The sequence below is a fragment of the Mastigoproctus giganteus genome, chromosome 1 (assembly GCF_048544385.1).
Source record: "Mastigoproctus giganteus isolate SK-2022 chromosome 1, ASM4854438v1, whole genome shotgun sequence".
Lineage (NCBI taxonomy): Eukaryota > Metazoa > Arthropoda > Arachnida > Uropygi > Thelyphonidae > Mastigoproctus > Mastigoproctus giganteus.
In genome coordinates, this window is record NC_143575.1 from 198,898,986 (window position 1) to 198,920,072 (window position 21,087).

General features: G+C 37.1%; 2 protein-coding genes across 4 annotated transcripts in view; one reads left to right on the forward strand and one right to left on the reverse strand.

Moving 5' to 3' along the window:
- The window catches only part of LOC150091435 (SAM and SH3 domain-containing protein 1-like), a 611,903-nt gene extending 598,447 nt beyond the window's left edge, over positions 1 to 13,456 (forward strand). For all 3 annotated transcript variants that reach the window (XM_090375439.1, XM_090375458.1, XM_090375448.1), the window contains 2 exons: positions 1,191 to 1,322; positions 12,250 to 13,456. In XM_090375439.1, coding sequence (XP_090231565.1) covers positions 1,191 to 1,322; positions 12,250 to 12,516 — 399 coding nt within the window. In that variant the 3' untranslated portion in view covers positions 12,517 to 13,456. The remainder of the gene's footprint in view (positions 1 to 1,190; positions 1,323 to 12,249) is intronic.
- Positions 13,206 to 21,087, reverse strand: part of LOC150091436 (PEST proteolytic signal-containing nuclear protein-like) — a 172,978-nt gene continuing 165,096 nt past the window's right edge. Inside the window, exon 5 of the mRNA XM_090375469.1 lies at positions 13,206 to 14,310. Coding sequence (XP_090231595.1) covers positions 14,190 to 14,310 — 121 coding nt within the window. The 3' untranslated portion in view covers positions 13,206 to 14,189. The remainder of the gene's footprint in view (positions 14,311 to 21,087) is intronic.

Sequence of the window (21,087 nt, forward strand, 5' to 3'; positions counted from 1 at the left end):
TTTTCTTTTAGTAGCAATTCTACTAACCTTTGTGAAAAAATAAAATAATAAGAAAAAGTGAACTAAACTATATGGCGGTCGATATTAAATATAAACTGCATGAAAATATAGAATTCGTGAGCATTTACTTAGGATTAAGGAAACTAGTGCAGCGGGCACATATTTTATTAGTTTGTTATTGTAAACTTGGTCTAAATGCATGCATAATCTGTATGTCAAAAAAATTTTACTAAAGGTATTTCCTATTACTATTGAAATGGTTTTATGTCTGAATCTTTCAAGTGAATTTACTAAAATGAGAAAATGTTGCATGGAATACATAAGTTGAAAGTTTCACTCCTTTGCTTGGGAGTACATTTTGGTTGTATGAGAACAGTTTCAGTAGAATTTCTTTTTTCATCAAATAAATACTTGATTTAAGGACACATTTGTTTTCAGAAAACATGTTTATTTTGAAACTGTTCTTATTGGTGTGGTAAGTGGTTATGAGTTTTTTCACAAGTCAGCAAGATGCCCATTATGTGGCCCTAACAGCAAAGCATCACAGACCTCACAGCATATATCTATAGGCAGGCTTGTATCCAGGCACATTATGTACAGAAAGCTTCATGATTGGGATCTTTATGCACAATGACAATCTGTAAAGACAGTTGGCCATTATGCATAAATCCCTCTTATGATCTTTCCCTTTTACAGAGTAACTTTCTTTGAGATTATTCAATTGCTACTGCTACTTGTGAATGTTCTTACCTATTAGAGGATCTTCTAGATCTGTGTTTGTCCAAGGTACTTCCAACTGAAAACAGTATTTTCCCAGAATATGCTCATTTTTTGTGAAGACTCTATGCTAAATTTTTCAAAAAACTTTTCTTTGGACAAATTTTTGGTTGATCCTCTCATGAGCCCAGTTAAAAACCTGTTTTTCAGTGCCCTCTGAACTTTATCTGTCATCTTAAACAAAATCGAGTATTTCAGAAGAGGTTTAGATAAAATGAATATTTCATGTCTAAAATACCCCTTATAAAGGTATTTCAGACAAGTTGTTCACACATGAAATACCCCTTATCATTAAGAATTTTTTACATATTTTTTATGAAAAAAGCCAAAATGATTAGTGCTAAGTTAAAACACCCATCACATTTTCACATTTTATATCAAGGTTGATAGTGAAATATTTTTTCCTTATCTAGACAGGATTTTGTGGCATACCTCCTGCATTAGTACAGCGATATGCAGAAGAACTCTTAAGAGATATTTATGATGTAGCTGAGGCACTAGACCAGGCTCGCATACATATGTTACAGCTAAGGGGACGAAGAGGAGTGAGTAATTATAAATTGTTATAACTTTTAATGAAGCTAATCAATTTGTTTTTGCTATGTTGGAAATGCAGAAAGTTTTCATGCTGCCTGCTGACCCTTTTATGTTAGTTGTTGTAGAAGAGCATTTATTATTATTAAGAGGGCTGTTCAGAATGATCACAATTTTTTATGAACAATCATACTGCTTGCAATTTCTAGCTGACCTATGGAATTTAAAATTAAACTAAGCTGCATCACATAGAAACTGTGCAGTTGACTCATGCGCTTGGCATGACCTTAGCAGTCAGTTAAGTCTATGCCTGCTCAGTTTCGCCTACGTAACAGCAGATGTGACACAGGAGGAACAGTATGCTGCTCTCAAATTTTATTTCTGCCTTAAGAAAACATTAGCTGACTCATACAAAATGTTAAGAGGCTTGTGGTGAATCTACACTTCCATATAGTACAGCAGGTGGTTTAGAATGTTTAAAGATGGACATGATTCAATCACAAAAATCAGTGGTCCTGGAGCTCCAGCCACTGCCGTCACTACAGAAACCATAAAAACTGCTTCTATAATCATGAGAGAATATTGTTGTATGACAGTAAGGCAGTTTGGAGAGATGTTATTCTTAACATCTATTATCAGTATTAGTAGGAAGCATGCACAGTATTTTCTGTGACCATTTGCATATGATGCTGAAGTTTTGCACAAAATGAAAATAGTGTATAAGACATGGCTTCTTCGTTTCAACCTAGAGAGTAAGCAACAAAGCTTTGTTTAGACGTCTATGTTATCTTCAACACTGAAGAAAGAAAAAGTTGTGGCTTCTTCAGGAAAGGCTCTAGTCAATCTCTTTTTTTCTGAAATTCAAGGAATGGAACCTTGCTACAGAAATGTACTCTGCACCTTGTGGGATCACATTTGTCACAGGTGAGTGATACTGCATCAACAATGCAAGATCTCATGTTGCTCATATTGCCTTCGAGTACTTAGCCAGCATAAATGTCAAATGTGTTCATTTGCCCTACAGCCCGGCACCTCCGTAGCCAGGTGGGAAGGAGCAGCAGTGCATAGCACACGCTTCTTGATTAGACCGGGGTTCGAGCCCGTCACCACCAAATATGGAGGATGCGGAAAGGTCAGGGAATGACCACCACATATTCCCGGAGCAGTATGGCCTTAGTTGCTAATGCTCCTAAAAACCAAATAACAACAACAACAACCCTACAGCCCTAACCATGCATCCTGAACATTTACAGTCATCAGAAGTTGTAAAGACATTGTAGGTGCTTCTGAAATGCATGTCAAAAAATGGCTTCCACCATGGGTTTGAAGAATGGCAGAAACATTGGAGTAAGTGCATTTCATCAAATGGGAACCACTTCGAAAAGGACCTACAAAATACGGATAATTAATAAAAGTATGTTGTGAAAAAAATGATGATCATTCTTTAATGAACAGTCCTTATTATACAAGGTGTCCTTAAATGTTTCCGATTTTGATATTTTTTTTATTCAGAATCACTTCAAGCTATACTCATGAAACACATGCCAGCTGAAATATTAATTTAATAAGTTTTATAAAGGTACATAAAGTCATTGATAAAATTCAATGTAGGCAACATGAGTAAGTTGGGCAATATCCAATCTTCTACCACATGCTGTGCTTCATTTCGCAATCAATTTTACCAAAGGCCCCTGTGATCTGTGCCTTCAGCTCCTGAAGTGTTGTTGGTAAAGGAGGGATGTACACATTGCCCTACATATAACCCCACGAAAAGAAATCCATTGGCGTCAGATCAAGCGACCTTGGAGGCCATGTGGAATACATGGCCTCCACACCCAATCCAATGCTGAGGAAGGTGTTTGTTTAGGGACGACTTCACTTCATCATGAAAATGCAGAGGGGCAGCATCTTGTTGATAAATCACATCTGTAATGTCCGCCTGCAGCTGTGGCATTAACCATTCACTGACCATGTCCAAGTAGACGAACCACGTCACTGTCAGTTCAATGAAGAACAGCATGTACAGCTTTTTTCAAGACATTGCGGCAAAAATGTTAACACCAAGACTGTCCCTTTCATGTTCAAAAAACTCTGGGGATTTTCACTGCCCCCCAGATTCGTAAATTGTGTCAATTCATTCATCACTGAAGACCATCCTGCTCAGAAACGTGTCATTGTCAGCCAGTTTTTTGAGGAAGATGCAACAGAGGTTAAATCACTTCACTTTGTCTGTGAATTTCAATATTTACAACATCTGTAATCAATATGGGTGCAGTTGAAGGCATTTCTGAAGAATTTGCCAGACAGGTGTTTTCTCTACGTTAAGTTCTCTACTGTCACACCACACCTGTCAAATGGCTTCAATGCTCTCAGCATTCACTGATGGTCTGCCAACGCTTTTGTGTTTACACACACACACAGCCCTCAGTAACAAAATGCCCGTACCAAGCACGAATTGATGGTTTACTCGGAGGAGCCTTCCCGTACTTTCATTGAAACTGTAGGTGCACTGTAGAAACAGATTTTGTTTCATAAAAATGCTAACAACACACAGAACACCCTTTCCGGCCTGGTCACCATTTTGCCGAATGTAAATAAATAAATTTTCTGTTTATACTCCGGCACGACAACCAAATTTGTAGAGTTTACAATAAATCGTCAATACAAATATTTATCGTATTTAGTAGTCACAGGCCTGAACCCCGGTCCACTCAAGGAACGCGTGCTATGCACTCTCGCTCCTGACCACTCGGCTACGTCAGGCCTGTAGCGCTGTATAGCAGGTAGAATGCAAAACTGACAGCTGAGTGCCAATTTTAATAAAACTTATTGATCTTTCAGCTGGTATGTGTTTCTTGAGTGTAGCTTGAAGTAATTCCGAATAAAAAAATATCAGAAACATCACTTACAGATATTATTATCTCTCCATTGACTTTATACAGTAGGTTCATACACATCCAATCACAGACTGCCATTTCAGTTGTTGAGAGCCATTATTCAGCTATATCGACTTGTTAGGCTTTACAAACTGTAGTATAAAAGATTCCTACTGTTCAAACAGGACCAGAACGTTGCTTTAAAATTTTTTGAGTGCAGAGGGTACAGACTCATTGTAGGATGCTAGCAGCATACAGCAATTCACGTATTTCCAAAACACTCATAGTGAGCTAATGTAGCCACTTCCATCTGTATCAAGAGTCGATATGTACCGAGATATATGGTGTGTTATCCAACATTTTGAATCAGACCTAGGGTACCCCCCCCAACTTCAATTTGTTTGGTCCTCTAAAAGCAGCATCAAAGTGCAGTAGGCTGTCTATGACTGGTATCAGCAACGTCCAATGAACTTTATACAAGAAAGGTATCTGCATCATGAAACAACAGAATGAATATTTAATACAAGATCTATTTGAAAAGTAAGATAACAGATCACTTGAGAGAGAAATTGCACCTTCCTACATAGTGAAACATTGCAGTGAATAAGTTTAATTTCTTTTATTATTAGAGGATGCCTATAAATCTTCAACTAAACTAATATAGCTGCTCTATCTGAAACATGAACAAATGAAGTGTGTGCAGTTATTTGAATTCTTCATGCCAAAGGGACTGAAACCTAAAGAATTCCATTCCATTAGCAACTGCAAGCTATGTATGATCCAAGATCCATGCCAAATAAATCTGAACAAAATTTGTAAATGAACCAAGGATTGAATGGTAGATGTCCACCCATCCAGTCTCTGCCCTTGCCTCTTCCAACATTTCATTTAAATGTTTGAGCCTATTTACAGGGAACCAATTTGGTGATGATGAAGCTAAATTGGTGTGTAGAAACCTGGCTGATTTGGAATGCCCCTAAATTTTACAAGAGACATATGATTACACTTGTAACATGGTGAGACATGTGACTGTGGCCTCATATGTTATTTTATTGTCTTTTCACAATACTTTTTAAATAGCTCTTCTAGTAGCTAAATATGAAGCAGAGGCAAATGCCTTTGAATGGACTTTTACTGAACTTATTTCGTAAGAATAATAATTATTAAAATCCAAATCAATCAAGCTAATATAAAATTTAGAACAAATTAAACAGTAGAAAAATAGAAACATGTACAGGAATGGTTGAAATAAAGCATTTTTTATTTCACTACATGAGAGAACTCTACTGCTTTCTCAGATGTAGAGACCCTGTTTTTCAAACATGAGCAATTGCTTTGACTACTTTTGGTTTATACTTTATGTCCATTGTTGGACCACGTCTCATTGCTCATGCATTTATTGAACCTAATCTTGCTTGTCAAAAAAAATTATTAGTTTTGTGTGTCCACAGAAAGCTTTGCTGCTTTCTGTGCATAAGCTTGTTTGCTGTTAGAGCATTTGACATTATATTCCAATGTTAGATGGGGAATGTGTAAATTACCAAAACAAATGAAACTCTGCTACTGAAGTTCTTTTTACTTTTGTGTTCAAAATCAAAATATGCAAATGATTGTACAAATATTTCTGCCATTTAAAAAAGCAGATTCAGAACTGACATTTTATGATAATGAAAATACAATACTAAGTTCTTTTTGTATTTCATCATAATTAGCTAAATAGTGCAAGGAAGCCATAGGCTTTTGCTGCATTGGCCAAAAATAAAATAAAATAAGCACTCCCCTCCTGATGTAGGTTTGAAGAAATTCAGGTCATCTATCTAGATGACCTTTTGAATTTCTCCAAATTGTCAGCCTCAACTGCAGAGGCAACTTGTTCCAATAATTGACTCACTGGCTAAAAGAAAACTTCCCACAACTTAGTCTAAACCTCTGTAATTTGAATTTATGGCCTTTAGTGCAGGGTTCCACATTCATTTTACTAATCCCTCTCAGAGCCTTATAAAGCTAAATCAGGTCCCCTCTGAGATGCTTGTTCAACATGCTCTATAGCCTACATAATCAGAGTACGGGATATTGTCCGATAAATCATTGATAGGACACCATGAGCTTTCCAGATTGCCTGTTTACACTGCTCAGAAAACTTCATACCTGCCCATAACATAACTCCAGATCACTTTCTTTGTTCCTCTGTTTTTAATTCAGCCCACCAACTTTACTGCATTAATAGCAACCCCAAAATAAATCATACCAAGTGTACAATATATTTTGGGGTTGCTATTCCCCAAGTGTAAGACCTTGCATTTTGCTGTATCAAAACATAGCTGCCCCCTTTCTGACCATTCTTGCAGCTTGTTCAAGTCATCCTGAAGGGGTGCTGCCTGGCACCGATTATTGACAACTCTACCAATCTTCACATCATGCCTTCTACCCCTTCATCGATGTTGTTTGTGAAAACCAGAAACAGCAATGGTCCAAAAACCAATCCCTGTAGAACACCACTTTTTTGAGATGTGCCAGCGTATTGCCAATGCTTCTGAACGTTACACCAATCCGAAGAATATCCATTAATCACAACCATGTAACTTCTGCCCTGCAGCACTCCAGTAATCCCAATACATTCCAGCTTATACAGTAACTCTCATGGGGCACTGAGGGAAATGTTTTGCTAAAATCCAAATAAACTATGTTGAAATTGTTCCCCACATTCAGCTCATGAGTAACTGTCAAAATAGCTTACTAGATTAGTTAAACATGATTTTCCCTTAAGCAAAACCATGTTGTGTGCCCTTCTGAATGCCATTTCTATCTAAATGTCCTTGGATTGCACTCTATATCATTATCCCTAAGATTTTCTTTATCACTGAAGTCAGACTAACTGGTCTGTAGTTCCAACTTTGCACTTGGACCTGCCTTTATGCATTGGCAATACGCTGGCACTTCTCAAATCCAAAGGAATCTCTCATGAGTCCAGAGATGCCCTCATAATTAACCTCAATGGTTCAACACCCTTTCTGGTGACCTCCGCCAAAATTACAGAGTATATGCCATCAACTCATGGATTACACAAAAGTTGGCAAGATTGTTAATGACAGTATGCTACTGCAACTGGATCTAGAAAAGTTGGGCAGATAGACTGAAAAGCAGTAACTGAAGTTTAATATTGACAAATGCAAATTACTGCATGTGGGTAGTAATAACTACAGAGTAACGTACCAACTGTGCGATACTACACTCAGGGTAGCGGAGAATAAAACAGTAAAATAAAAGTTGCAGACTTGTAATACTGATTCTTGAATTAGCCAACGAAAATGTACTAAAAGTTTAAGCATGATTGCAAACTGCCCTTTTTTGTGAAAAGGCTACTATAAACTTTTCACATTTCTGTTACTGACTCAAAATAATGGTGAACACTAAGGAACTGTACTCCCAACTTCAAGATTAGTTTTCTTTTCTCATGAATGCAAGCAACAACAACTTATTCACACATATTCAGAGAAGCAAAATTAAATCTCATTAGAATTTCTTAAACATTAACTAGAAATAACTAAATATACATTTGCAAAAGTTTTTCATAGGAAGAACTGGGGACTGTGTAGATATGTTCCTGAAATGAAGTCATCTTCAATTACATACACTTCACTATGATGCTAATTCATTTTATCCAGAATCAACAATGCCAGAATAAGCATTATAGTAAGAAATCTATGCCAATTCCTTAATTGCATTTGTGACTAGCTGGGAGTATTTTTGATCATGATCAAGGGATTAACATAGATCCCACAATGCAACACATATTCTAGCATTGTAAATTCTACACAATAAATTAGATATTAGTACTTAAAATGACACATCTTACGAGGCATTCAATAAATTATCTACCTACCTATGAAGGATATGAGATAGAGGCAAAAAATTCTTCCTTGTTACTTTCTTTACTTTTCAATGTAACTCCTCTGAAGTCTGGGGACCCACCTTGCACTGACCTTAGTCTTCCCCAAATGTTCATGGAAGATGGTTATAACTTCCCTCAGTTATGTCATATTCCCTAGTGATTTGGGACACCTTTAAATGTCTGTCATTCAGCACAAGCATTTCTACAGCTTGGCACATTTCTGGAATGGTCGCTGTCACAGGCCTTCCTGGACATGGATCATCTTCGATGGACTCTATTTCACTTGAGTTGTTTTAACCAGAATTTCACCTGGAACTCTGAAGGTGCACTATTGCCATACACAGCCACCATCATTTCACAAATGGCTTTTGGCAAGATGGTGGGATCAAAATTAATATGATTCAAGCTGAGAATATGTAGGAACATGATAAATCATGAATCACTGAAATATAACTATGGGAACTACCTTAGGTAGATAATTTATTTAACACTCCCTCACATATGCATTCATTTTGTGTGTATACATACTCTTTCTCACTGCTAGGTAAGGGTTTATGAAATTATTTTGGGTTTACTCTTTCATGCTGTTTGTTAGCTATTTTTCCTTTTAGTTGGAAAGTGGATGAGATCTGAAAATAATTGAATTCTATTCATTGTTAATTTTGGAGAACAAACTTCATAGAGAATATTAGAGAACTATTTGCACACATGACTGATGGGAAATCAAAAGCTCCACTTCTTATTTAACAATAAATTTTTCTTGATTCCCAACCCACCAAATTACACCGTAATACAAAAGGCAAGAACCTGTAATACTATGTTGGTGGATGAAAGTTAAGGAATAGTTTCCACACTTCACCTTTGTAAATTGAGCTGAAATTGTTTTAATATAAATAACCGATATAAATGAGCATATCATTCTGATATGTAGACATGAACAGTTTGATTTCAATTTTACAAATACCAAGCACATACAAATAAAGTTTCAATCATTTGGTGCAGAGGCACTGTAAGTGATTCAATGGGATGAAGAGCAATCAGCAGGATAGAAAAGCAGGCCAATCACAGGTGAGGTTGGCATCCGAATGTGAGATATCCCAGCTGTGGAGACAAAAGTATTCTGATGAAATAGACTACATTGACCAAGGGTTACAACATTACAAGATGATTTATATCTGGCTCTAACTGCCAGACAATATAGGGAGAAGACAGCATGGTAACTCATTTGTTGAGTCCCTCAACTCCTTACAGAGAAGAGCCTGTTTCAACCAGTTTCACAAATGTACCAAATGGATTCCAGAAAAGTTGCATGATGATATGGTCACAGTGAGGCCATATTATAGTCTATACTCAACGACTTGGAGGGAAGACCTGGCACTAAATAATCTGAATAGTTACTTTCTCAAAGCTGCTGCACGCCTTTGAGAAAGGAATTGCGACTGCCATGAGGTAAAGGAAAGAAATCTTTGAACCATGTCAGACTTTTTAGGAGTACAGCAAGCCCCCAGTTTCTACTGCTCCATAACAGAAGAGAGTGAAGATATTTCCAGAATGGAGATACAGAGGTCTCAAATCCGAATCTTATGTAGGATGCTCTAGGGAAGACAAAGTTCAAGTTGCCAGTCCTTCAGAACTTTACACAAGTCAGAAACTGCTCTCCTGGAAGAGTGAGTTTTGATATAACCAGGACTTCAGTACTTTCATTAACAGTATGAAAGCCTGTTATACTTCTTGGTTGCCTGGGACAATCATGCCTATAACATCCGCTGTTGGATATTCATTAAGGTATTCATGAGCTGATTTGCACATTTCAGAAATGCCATCTTTACCCATCAGTTACACATAAATTAATTTTCAAGAAAGTGCATTTACATAATTATATCCCAACTTTTGTCCACAAATATAGTGTAAGATGACTAAGGAAATTTTTTCTTAAAACACTTGCACTTAAAGATTCCACTGTTTAATAAATGAATTGAAGTAGTGTCTTTTGATAATTTTTGCATTTGCTGAAAAAACAACTGACTTAATATCTTTGTAATTGTCATATGCTTCTGGGTCTTGTTTATACACATGAATTCCACCTGAAAATTCATGTGTGTTACTTAAATTGGTAATTGGGATTGTTTAGAGCAACGGTTCTTCAACTTTTTTTGGTGGACCAATGAAAATATCATGACAGAAATTGTGGGTAGGCTGTATATTGGGTTAATGCTGTGATGCGGGAGATAAAAAAACTGCATCACTTGTGAATTTTGCAAATAATGTTTTGCGCTGCATTGTGGGTTGCAGAAATGTTCGAAATGCATTTGTTAGATGGGATATATATCTCTGTGAATCAAATCCAGTAAAAAGACTCCACCCAATATATCTAATTGCCAAAAATATCATCTGAAAGGGTAATTGCGTAATTAATGGAAATATGAGAAATCATGCAAATGGCAATCATGATAACCAAACATACACTTTATTGCATTTACGTGTACAAACTGAAATGACGTAATATTTTTGCTGATTTATGTACTGTAAATCAGCAAAATAAATCCTCAATATTTTGTTGTTGCTCCTCGAGCTGCAGTTACAGCCTTGCAATGACCTCACAGAGTTAATCAACTTCTGGATATACAATTTTGTGGTACCACACGCTTACAATGCTCTCCTGCAGCTGAATCTTAATTGTCGGCTTCTTCTGAGCAATTTTAGACGACATTAAGTACTAGCAATTTTCAATAGGGTTCAAATGTGGAATGTTGCCGGGCTAGTCCAACACTGTAATGCCAGCATTTATGAGGTATGACTGCACCTTGAGGGAGGAAAATGAGGGAAAACATTGGTGTATGTTTTAAGCCTTGTGAAACAAGAAGACAAACTCATCATTAAATCTAAATAGCATAAACTTACCAATTTTGCTGTGTGGCAAGGTGCTGAGTCCTTTTGAAAATGCTGTTTTCGATCTGTGTGGTGAGTCCTAATATTTGCTTGCTATGCACCGAATGAACTTTACATCCGGTATTATGATGGTATGCCTCCGATTTTCTTCTTCTGACATATTGCTTCCCATCCAAGCCATGTAGGTTGAATTTTAATTTGTCAGAAAATATGAGTGTCCCGTTGCTCTTTTGTCCATGAAACATGCGTTTTAACCCAAGCAAGTCACTTCTTCATTTGTTGGTTCAACAAAGGCTTCTTCTTGGGTCGACAGGCATGCAGACCATATTCCGAAAGCCATCTTTGGATAGTTTGTGCACTTGTTGCACCACCAGAGGCCATCTCAAAGTCCAATTTCAGATCAGGAGCACTAGCATGGCTATTACGAAAGCATAGCTGTTTCAAATATCGATCTTGGAAAGGCGCAGTCACTCTCTTACAGTCTTCTCAGGTCTTCTCTTCACATCACTAGTTTCACACTTTAATTTCAGCACCCGCGATACTGTTGACTGGTGGCAGCCTATTTGATCAGCAATAGCACACGTAGAAAGCCCTTCCTGGGACAAGAGCAACAGCTACACTTTTTTTCTTGGTGTCAACTGAACATATGGAGCCATGCTTACACCTCTGCAAAACAGGATACTAATGAGCGTGTACACGCTCCAATGCCATATTTATAGAAATGGCTGATGCAATACCTTGCAATTACTGTCTGATGCAATAGAAGTATTATGTGAAGTATTACCCTTGCTTTACGACAAACAATGACTAATGAAACAATATCTTTATACGTTAAATGTTACTTTTTTTTAAGGTGATGCGGTTTTTTTTTGTCAGCCACTGTATATACAATTGCACAACATACATATGAGAAAACAACACTTGTCAATAAATTGATATAAAAATCATCACAGGCCACATACAAAAAAGCTTGTAGGCTGCAGATGGCTCGCAGGCCACACTTTAAGAATGTGATTTTATCATATGGGAAAGTTAAATTTTCAAAATTGCATTACTAAGTAATGTACTTATCTAGTCACATAATCTGAGTGTTATGGCCTCTTTGTTGTTATATTACTCTAAGGAATTTTAACTTGTAATTAAAATTTTTGTGAACAAAAGTACAAATACTTTCCTTTCTAAATCAGTATAACTGGCACACTAATAATTACATATAGAGGAATTTTTGTTTTTGACAAACTGGTAAACAGAAATTATAAATATTGCTTTTATTCATTTTAGATTCCCAATGATTTTCTGGCAGACTCTTGTAATGAACCTGTAGTGCAAGCCAACTATTCCAGTTTTTCTTCCTGGTTGCTCTCTTTGGGCCTACCTATGTATGAACATCTTCTACGAAGAGCTGGATACACTCAACTTTACCAAGTAGCCAGGATGCGAGATGGAGATTTGAGAGCCTGTGGAATAATCAACGCCCGTCATATCCGTCTACTTACAGCAGCAATTGGAGCTTTACATATCCAATTTGGTCATTATGCAGCTAACTGAATTCAGCACAGCTTTCTCTGCAGATTCCTCTAGACAAGCAAGATTGTTTTACATCGGTGTTATTAATGCATTGTAAATTATGTTATCAGGAGTAATCTTGCTTGATACACTACAGGGATTGTATTTAATATATGAAGTTGGTGGAAAGTGCCTGTGGAGGATCCCCCGCCCCCCAATCCCACAAATGTACAATTCTGTGTAATATTTTTTGTCGCTGTATTCTGGGTTAAGTTAGGTGTATAAGATATCTGTGTGAGCTAAATACTTTTCTCTTATTTTTTTCTTATAAAGGTTACTAAATGTAGCATCCACTAGCAGCACTAGTTAATTTTTGCACAGATAATATAATTACCTCCTCCCAATCTGGAACTTCCCCCGAAGGACTGGAAAGGTTGCTCAACATGTCTAGTCATAACAGTCTTTCACTTATTAAGGCAACTATTCCTTGGGCTTGTCATACTGTTCCCAATGCATTTTTCTGAAAGAACTTGCATATATAATGAATGACCTGCCCCTATATAAACTTTGCATTCTGTATATTTTAATGTAAAGTTGAACTGTTACCCATCACTAAGCTGAATGTGAAATACACCTGCCATGGTCTGCCAATAAAAGTTGATTATATAAATTTATGTCCAGTTACAAAACAAGCAGTTACTGTAACTCCATGTAAAGTATAAAGAACAATGTATGTGCAAGAGAAACTTTCTTTATTCTGATGTTCTGAGAGTTTACATTGAGAACAGCTCGGCTACATCCACCAATTTGTGGCAACTACATATCTATATGTAAGCCTTATGCTATACAAAGAGTGTTCAGTAAAATGCTGCATTGTTTTGTACACATAGTGTAAAAATTATATGCTGTCTTTTGTATGATGTATGACTGGAGACAGAGTGTAGCATGGAATAAAAACGGGCACAACACCCCCTTACCTCAACAGTCTTGTCACTGCCATACTTGCTTTAGGAGCGTAGCTGTCTAAAGTCTGTGCAGCTTTTGGCAAAACCCCATTTATAAATGGGATTACATTAACTTTTACACATACATTACATGACCTGTGAATATCACAAGGTTCCTGTGAACAGCAGCTCTATAACAAAACTGCATCTTGTAGATGGAAGTATCCAGACTAAATGCCACATGAGTACCTTCATACACAATGAACCACACAATCAAAATACATTTCTATATGTCTACATGTGACAAAGATCTGGAGGGAAACACTGCTTCCATGTGATGACATGCTGTAGTGACAAGGCATCTCTTGTCAAGTTTGGCTTATATATCTGCCACAAAAAAGGCAGTTTTCAAAAATTTTCGTTCTGACTCTAGGATGCTAATATATTTACAAGTGATAATTTTACTTGCTACCTACAACATGTCATCACATCAAGATCCAGCAACTTTATATTTCAAACATTAGAATATGATAGTTTTTAAGAGCATAATATACAGAGATGAGAAGTACTGAATGCAAGTAAGAGCCAATCCTATTCCTTGCATGAACAATGAGCAATTCTTAAAGAATACTGTAGAGAAGAGACAGGGTTGAGGTATAAAGGGAAGACCTAAAGCAACAAAAACTGATGCCATTAAATCAAGGATGGGATGGGGAATACACACTGTTACAAACAGGAATGGGATAAAAGTTAGAAAGTTCTCTTGCTGTTTTATTTATCTCCAACTTCTTCCATTTGCTTTTTCAACTGCCTTTCAAACACCTTCTTTGCATCACAAAAACCTTGGCGAGTCTTTCCAAAAGAATTAGGTCCTGCTGATGTTGGCGTGTCCCTAAGATAAAATTTAAAAGAACAGACAATCACATTACTGTTTACACATACATACATTGTACACTTCAATTTGGAGGAAGGTGAGAACATAAAGTAACTCAAGATATTTCAAACATCCAACTATAAATCAATGTTTTCTTAAATATCACCTGCTGACCAAAACACAGATTACTGTTCTTTATGATATCAAACCAAATAAACAAACAAAAAAGCACAACGGTGAATACTGTTATGGAAATTACTAAAATATGGTAGCATAAATGCAGTACATGCACAACTGTCTCGAAAACATAACTGCTTACTGTTTTTTTTTTAATATATATATATATATATATATATATATATACACTTTTTTTTTTTTCATAAAAATTCATGTTACCCAGTGATCATCCACAGTAAGATCAAAATAATAATAAATAAGAGTGTATTGGCCCACTGTTTCACGTAGGACTTTCTACTAATTTCTGGTAGAAAGATGATGATATTATGCTCCACTACTGAAGAGGACCATCTCGGCCTCTTCAGTAGTGGAGCATCTTGCCCTAATTCTGCATTTAAATTAATAATCCCATACATGCTCAGTGGGCTGAAGTTCCTTGCTTTGTGATATGAGCATTGTTATAAGGTACAAACTCTTGCAGCAATAACAGTTATACAATATTTAATATGTGAACAAAGAGAACTTACAGTTGTAAAAACAAAATAATGGCACACCTACACTGAGTGTACCACTTTATTATGTACACTTACCAGCAAGTAGAAGCTCCCCAAGTCCACAGACTGGCCTGGATTCATTGTGAGACAAACAAAGCATCGAAAAAAATGTCGCAGAGATGCTGGTCATTTTCATCCCACTGGTGGCTTGATTGGATTGGATTGGATTGGATTTAGATCTGGTGACTGGTAAGGCCACTCCTATATTCACGCTCACATTCCTAGAATTCTCACAATTCTAGTCTTGTCACATGACAAAATCCACTGATATCAATGAATGCCACGAATTATCTAGTATCAAAGAGCCAAATGTGCAATATGAAAATTCTCCCCTCCCCCACCCAAGCTGCACTGTTTGACACCTGTCAGGATCAGCAACATGGACCTTTGACCATATTCTGGTCCTCCTGTCAGCATGAACTTTGATTCATGAGACTCCAAGCAACATTTTTCCAATCCTCCAGCGTTGGTATTTCTGAGCCCACTATAACTCCGCCTTTTTGATTTTTGCTGACTGGAGTGTAAGCCAGTTTGGTTATCAGCTACATACCCAACTGGTGACAAGGTATGAGTTGTACATTCTGAAATATCTTAGCTACTGTTGTTGTACTGGATTGTTATTTGACTGCCTGTAGCCTTTCCACCATTCACTGGCCTCTCACATCAACAAGTCATTGCTGACCACAAGATGCAGTTGGCATATGAGAGGGGGGGGGGGAACCTCAGCAGGGTTGCAGTTTCCAAGATACTCATAACAGTGTATCAGGTACCAATTGCCATGCCACATTCAAAGTCACTTAAATCTTTAATCTTGTCCACTCTTGCAATGAAATGAACACATGCAGAATCCCTATGTATCTGCCCACCTACTTGGATATCAAATGGTACAAACATGTGATGCTAGTAACACTCCATTTCATAAAAAAAAAAAAAAAGGGGATAGGTGCACCTAATAAAGTGGCCATTCAGTGTACTTCATGTGGTTGGTTTATTTAATAACAAGTAAAAAAAAAATCTGTAAATAGATCAGACAAGAGAAATAGTTCTTCTAATTATGCTGACATAAAAGAGAAGTACTGCAAATGGAATATTATGTTGCCAGGTGTGGGGGCTAGAGAAACTAGTTTACAACATCATTCACAACACATTAAAAGAAGTATACATCAACACATTATAAGGAAGCTCATGGCAATCAAGTTTAGTACACTAGGTTACAAATGACCCACATAACTCAATTTTCACCAAGGTGATCTCAATATGTCTGTTATAAGAGACATCACGGCAGAAATATTTCCAGAAGGAACATTTCTGTAACAGTACCCAACAGTTCTTGAAATACGAATTATGAGAGAAATTTATGGTGATAGCAATCATTCAATTTACTGTATCATGACACCAAATCAACTTAATATGAACATGGAGTGATTAATAATTAAAAAATAAAAAAATTATATTAAGATGCCAGATACTGTTGCTCATCTATATTAAAACTGCAAATAAATACTTTTAAACATTAATTTGTTCTTATTTTGACTTAATTCAAAATTACAGTGAAAAATCAAATCAGAAGTTAAAAAAAAAAAAAAAAATCATTACTTTTCACAGATGAATCATGACCCCTCACACAGATGAATTATGACCTTTTTTAAATCACCTCACAGTATTCCTGGTAGGTAGGCAATGATTATTGCTTAATGATTCCCTGCCATCCATAATGAAATGTATGGAACAAAAGATAAGATTCAGAAAATAAAAATCTCAGATAATTCTGGTATATCAATGAACACGCCTTAACATATACTGCTTTAAAAAAGTAGAATAAACATGGAATTGCAAATGTCTAAACATACTGTTCAAAAGAAACCTCTGGAATGAAGTGACAGATTCAGAAAAATAAATAAATAAACAAAAATCTCAGATAATTCTGTTATATCAATGAATGCTCCTTAACATAACAGCTTCCAAAAAAAGTAGAATCAACATGGAATTGCCAACTCTCTAAATATACTGTGTTCAAAAGAAACCTCTGAAATTAAGTGACATGATATTTCTTTATGATCTTCACATAAGTGTATGTGATGAATCATATTGTGGATCTCTAGCAATGTATCTGCTTATATGGCACGTACTGTATTGCTGAAATCGTTTTTCAGTGTTTGTATGATGGCAACATAGTGCTCACTATTATTTCATGCCTTTTGCAAAACTGCATCCAAGACACCTACTGTTTTTGAGCATAAAAAAGTGTCATGAGGATGATCAACAGTGAGTGGTCAACCCTAAAGACCAAGTCTTGCCTGTTCAGGATAAATCCTCAGTACCTGAAGTTTCGTGCACCATGAATTACTGTTAGTGATAAAGATGGCTGATGAGGTCTTATAGTGGCAACTTTGTACTGCCTTAACTTTAATAGAGAAATCTGCAACTTTTTTGTGGAAGGGATGGCTTAGAAGCAGATCTGATAGGGCAAAGACCTTCTTACAGTTTTCTCATGACTTTATCACTACAGCATGAAATATCCATTAGCACTCCTAATTTCCATAAAAAATTCTCACAGACATTTGATGGTAGAGTTGACTCTGCAAATTCCCATTGGTTCCACAACTCCAATTTATAATGTAACTTTTCACAAAAACACCATTTATGTGCCATTCTTGTTATATATGGTATAGGTCGAAACAGAAATACACTATGTTAATGGATTAGAAAACATAAGGATAACAAAAAAAAAGTATACCGTTATCAAATTTCCTGTAAATGGTCTATTTTACAACAGATTTTATCAATATAATATATACACTTTAAGAGCTGTGCATCATGCTGACCATTGTCTTGAGGTTGGATGAGTTTAGTGGCAAGAGGAGGATAGAGAACTTACTGGAATGCTTGTTGAAACAGTCCAACACTTGCAGCCCAGGGACACAGACCATCACACTGCCTGACTGCCCTGTGTAACGCCTTTAGTGTGGATGAAATGCAATTCACCAGACCATGCAACCAATTTCGAGTAAATCTGCTGTCCAAAGAGTCCACTGTAGGAACATCTGCATGTGATGGATGTTAGTAGTGGTACTTGGGCAATCCACAGATTGGAATAGGCAATGTTACCATGTTGTGATCAGCTACTCCACTGTAGTATGCCTGTACTGTTGCATAGCATGCTCTTGCCCTTTTGGTCAATAAGATGTAGTTGGGAATGGGAATGCACAAATGCATGAGATCTCTGGCTGGTGGTTCTTCCACAGCTGGTCCACTCTTCTTATACACTAAGACTGCTATATAGTATTCTGGATGAAAAAAGATGTCTGATACTTGTATGAAGTCAGGTTGCATCTTCAATGCTGATTCTTTGCATGGAACACTGTTCTAGTGAATGATGCAGTGGTGGGCTCTGAACATGAAGTCAGGGTTGGGGATATTCCTAATGCAAAGCTATCTCCGTCTGTAAAATGGAAAATGAATACTGGGATACTAAAATACTGTGTTAAGATAATTTAGAAATTTAACCTTATGCTGAGAGAAATGGACCATAATCTGCCATGCTGGTCCAGTGCGAGTTGGCAGATTGACCGTATTCAGCAGTCAGGGGCTTGAACCCCGGTCTACTCAAAGAGCGTATGCTACTGAACTCCAACAAAAAAAATCACATTTCTCCAAATAAAACCAGTTCTTTCCAATTTGTACCTAATTGCATAGTTGTCAACTTTTGACTTTCGAAAAAATGGAGATTGGGTAACTGCTGCTTGCAGTTACCTTGATCTGATAGGCACAAAAAAAAAAAAAAAAAAAAAAGAGAGAGAGAGAGAGAAAAGATGATTTTTCACAAAAAGCAGGTTTTTAAGTCCACACTGCACTAGATATTTAATTTCTAGTGCAGTATACACTGACAAAATAAACAGGATTATTTACCAGTAGAGCATGCTTTAGCTTACCTAACATTTTTCTGTGGTTGGCTGTATAGGTGATTATGATTGCTTCAAGAAATGTACTGTTGTATATAGACTTTGCCCTGTCCAGAAATATAACTGCACTGCTGTTTAAACCTGGCTGTCAAGAGCATTTTTAAAGCTTTACCAGAAAGAGATCTCAATACTCAGTTTCTCAATATCAAAGAATGCAGACACAAGATGTTCGCATTTTAGGAGAGCATTACGGATGGATGTTTCCGGTTTAATAAGATGGTCCAGAGTGGACCGGTTTCTTCAGAAGCCACACTGGATGTGAGAGAGTCATTTGATTCTAAAATACCATATTAAACAAAAATGAGCCATTCTGTCCAGGATTTTGTACAGACAGCTAGTCAGAGTGACAGGATGATAAGTAGAAGGGATCCTTCCCTGTCTTAGCAAAAGCAAGAATGAATGCCAGGCACCTGGAAACTGCTCTTCAATAAAGATTGTTATATAGAAGAGCAAGTGATTCATAGCTTTTGGTGAAAGTTGCTTAATCATTTCATAATGGATGCCATGTGCTCAAACAGCACTTGCCTTAGAAAGGGTGAAAAGTCTTTAGTTCCTGTACAATGCATGGCCTGTTGTAGGGATAAAGGCACTTTGATGTGAAATTAAGTGCCTGTGTTTCACTTTTATTTCAGAACCAGGAACTCAGGGGAATAGGAAGAAGAAAGGACCAGGTTATGTCTGCCAGGGGGAAAAGGTTGATGACGTAGAGCAGTTCTCTTTTAATGGCACAAAAGGTGATATTGTTGTATATGTTTGCACTAATGATATTAAGAGTAGGAGACCGGCGGAATTACTTAACAAGTACAGGTCACTGTTGAAAAAAAGCTGTGAATTAGGGTTGAATTTGAAAGTGTCTGCAATTCTGCCCAGACAAAATAGGAGGGAGCATGTGATGAGACCCTTGTCGATCAATTTGGCCCTGGAAAGATTGTGCAAGGCTCAAGGGGTACAATTTTTTTCAGCCTGGTCTGTACTTGTTAACAGGAGAGACTGCTTCTACAGGGATGGGATACACTTAAATAGAAAGGGTGCAAGAATATTTGCTGATGCTATTGAGGCAGTGTTAGGGGGGGGGGGGGTCAGAAAACTGCTAGCTTGGTGGGATACAAGGACTAATAGATTAACAGTAGCCGCTGGCAGAGGTGAAAGTGATTCTTGCACTGCTTCTATTGGAATGAGCAGCAGCCTGGAAAACAAGATGCAGGGTATTTCAGAGATTGCTGGGAGTCATTGCGGTACAAGTAAACACATGGGTTGTGTTAGGGTAGTTACGAATAGGAACAGGTGCATGTATACTTGGTATACACCAATGCTAGGAGTTTGGCGGTAAATAAATTTGATGAATTTGAAGTGCTGGTCAAAACATAAAAATTAGATATTGTTGGGATATCAGAGACAGGGTATCACACATATAAGGAATGCAGAACTGGGGAATTTGGGGAGTACAATGTGTACAGGAAGAATAGACAGGATAGGAAGGAATGAGGGGGTTACGCTATTAATTAAGAAACACATAAAATCCAAGGAAGTGGAGCCAGTCGACATTGCTGGATAGTGCAGTGTCGAATTTTTTGGTGTGGCATAAGCACAGGGAGATAAAAATTGAGAGTAGGAGTGTGTTATAGGCCTAATGACTCTGATGAGTATAATAAGAAACTGTACAGGGAAATAGTGGGTCAGTAAATCAGAGAGTCTTATAATGGAGGATTTTAATTTCCTGGATATTGACTGGAATTTGTGGGTTGGTCACTCACACACTAGCAAGGCTTTTGTAGATTTACTGGATGATTATTTTCTACATCAGCATGTTCAGGAGGCAACTAGAGGGAGTAATACTCTTGATCTGATTATCAGTAGTGATTCTTTATGCATTAAGAATCTGCAGATAAAGGAACCACTAGGTGGCAGTGATCACAGTGTGCTGAAGTGCGATTTACTCAAAGAGTTAAATACCATCAGGGGTAAAGGGAGGGGTTTTTGCTTTTGTAAAGGCGACTACGATGGTCTGAGACAGCATTTAAATTCTATATGGTGGAACCAACTGATGTTGTTAACAACAGCAAATTCAAAATGGCAGGCATTCAAAGAATTAATCTTGGAAG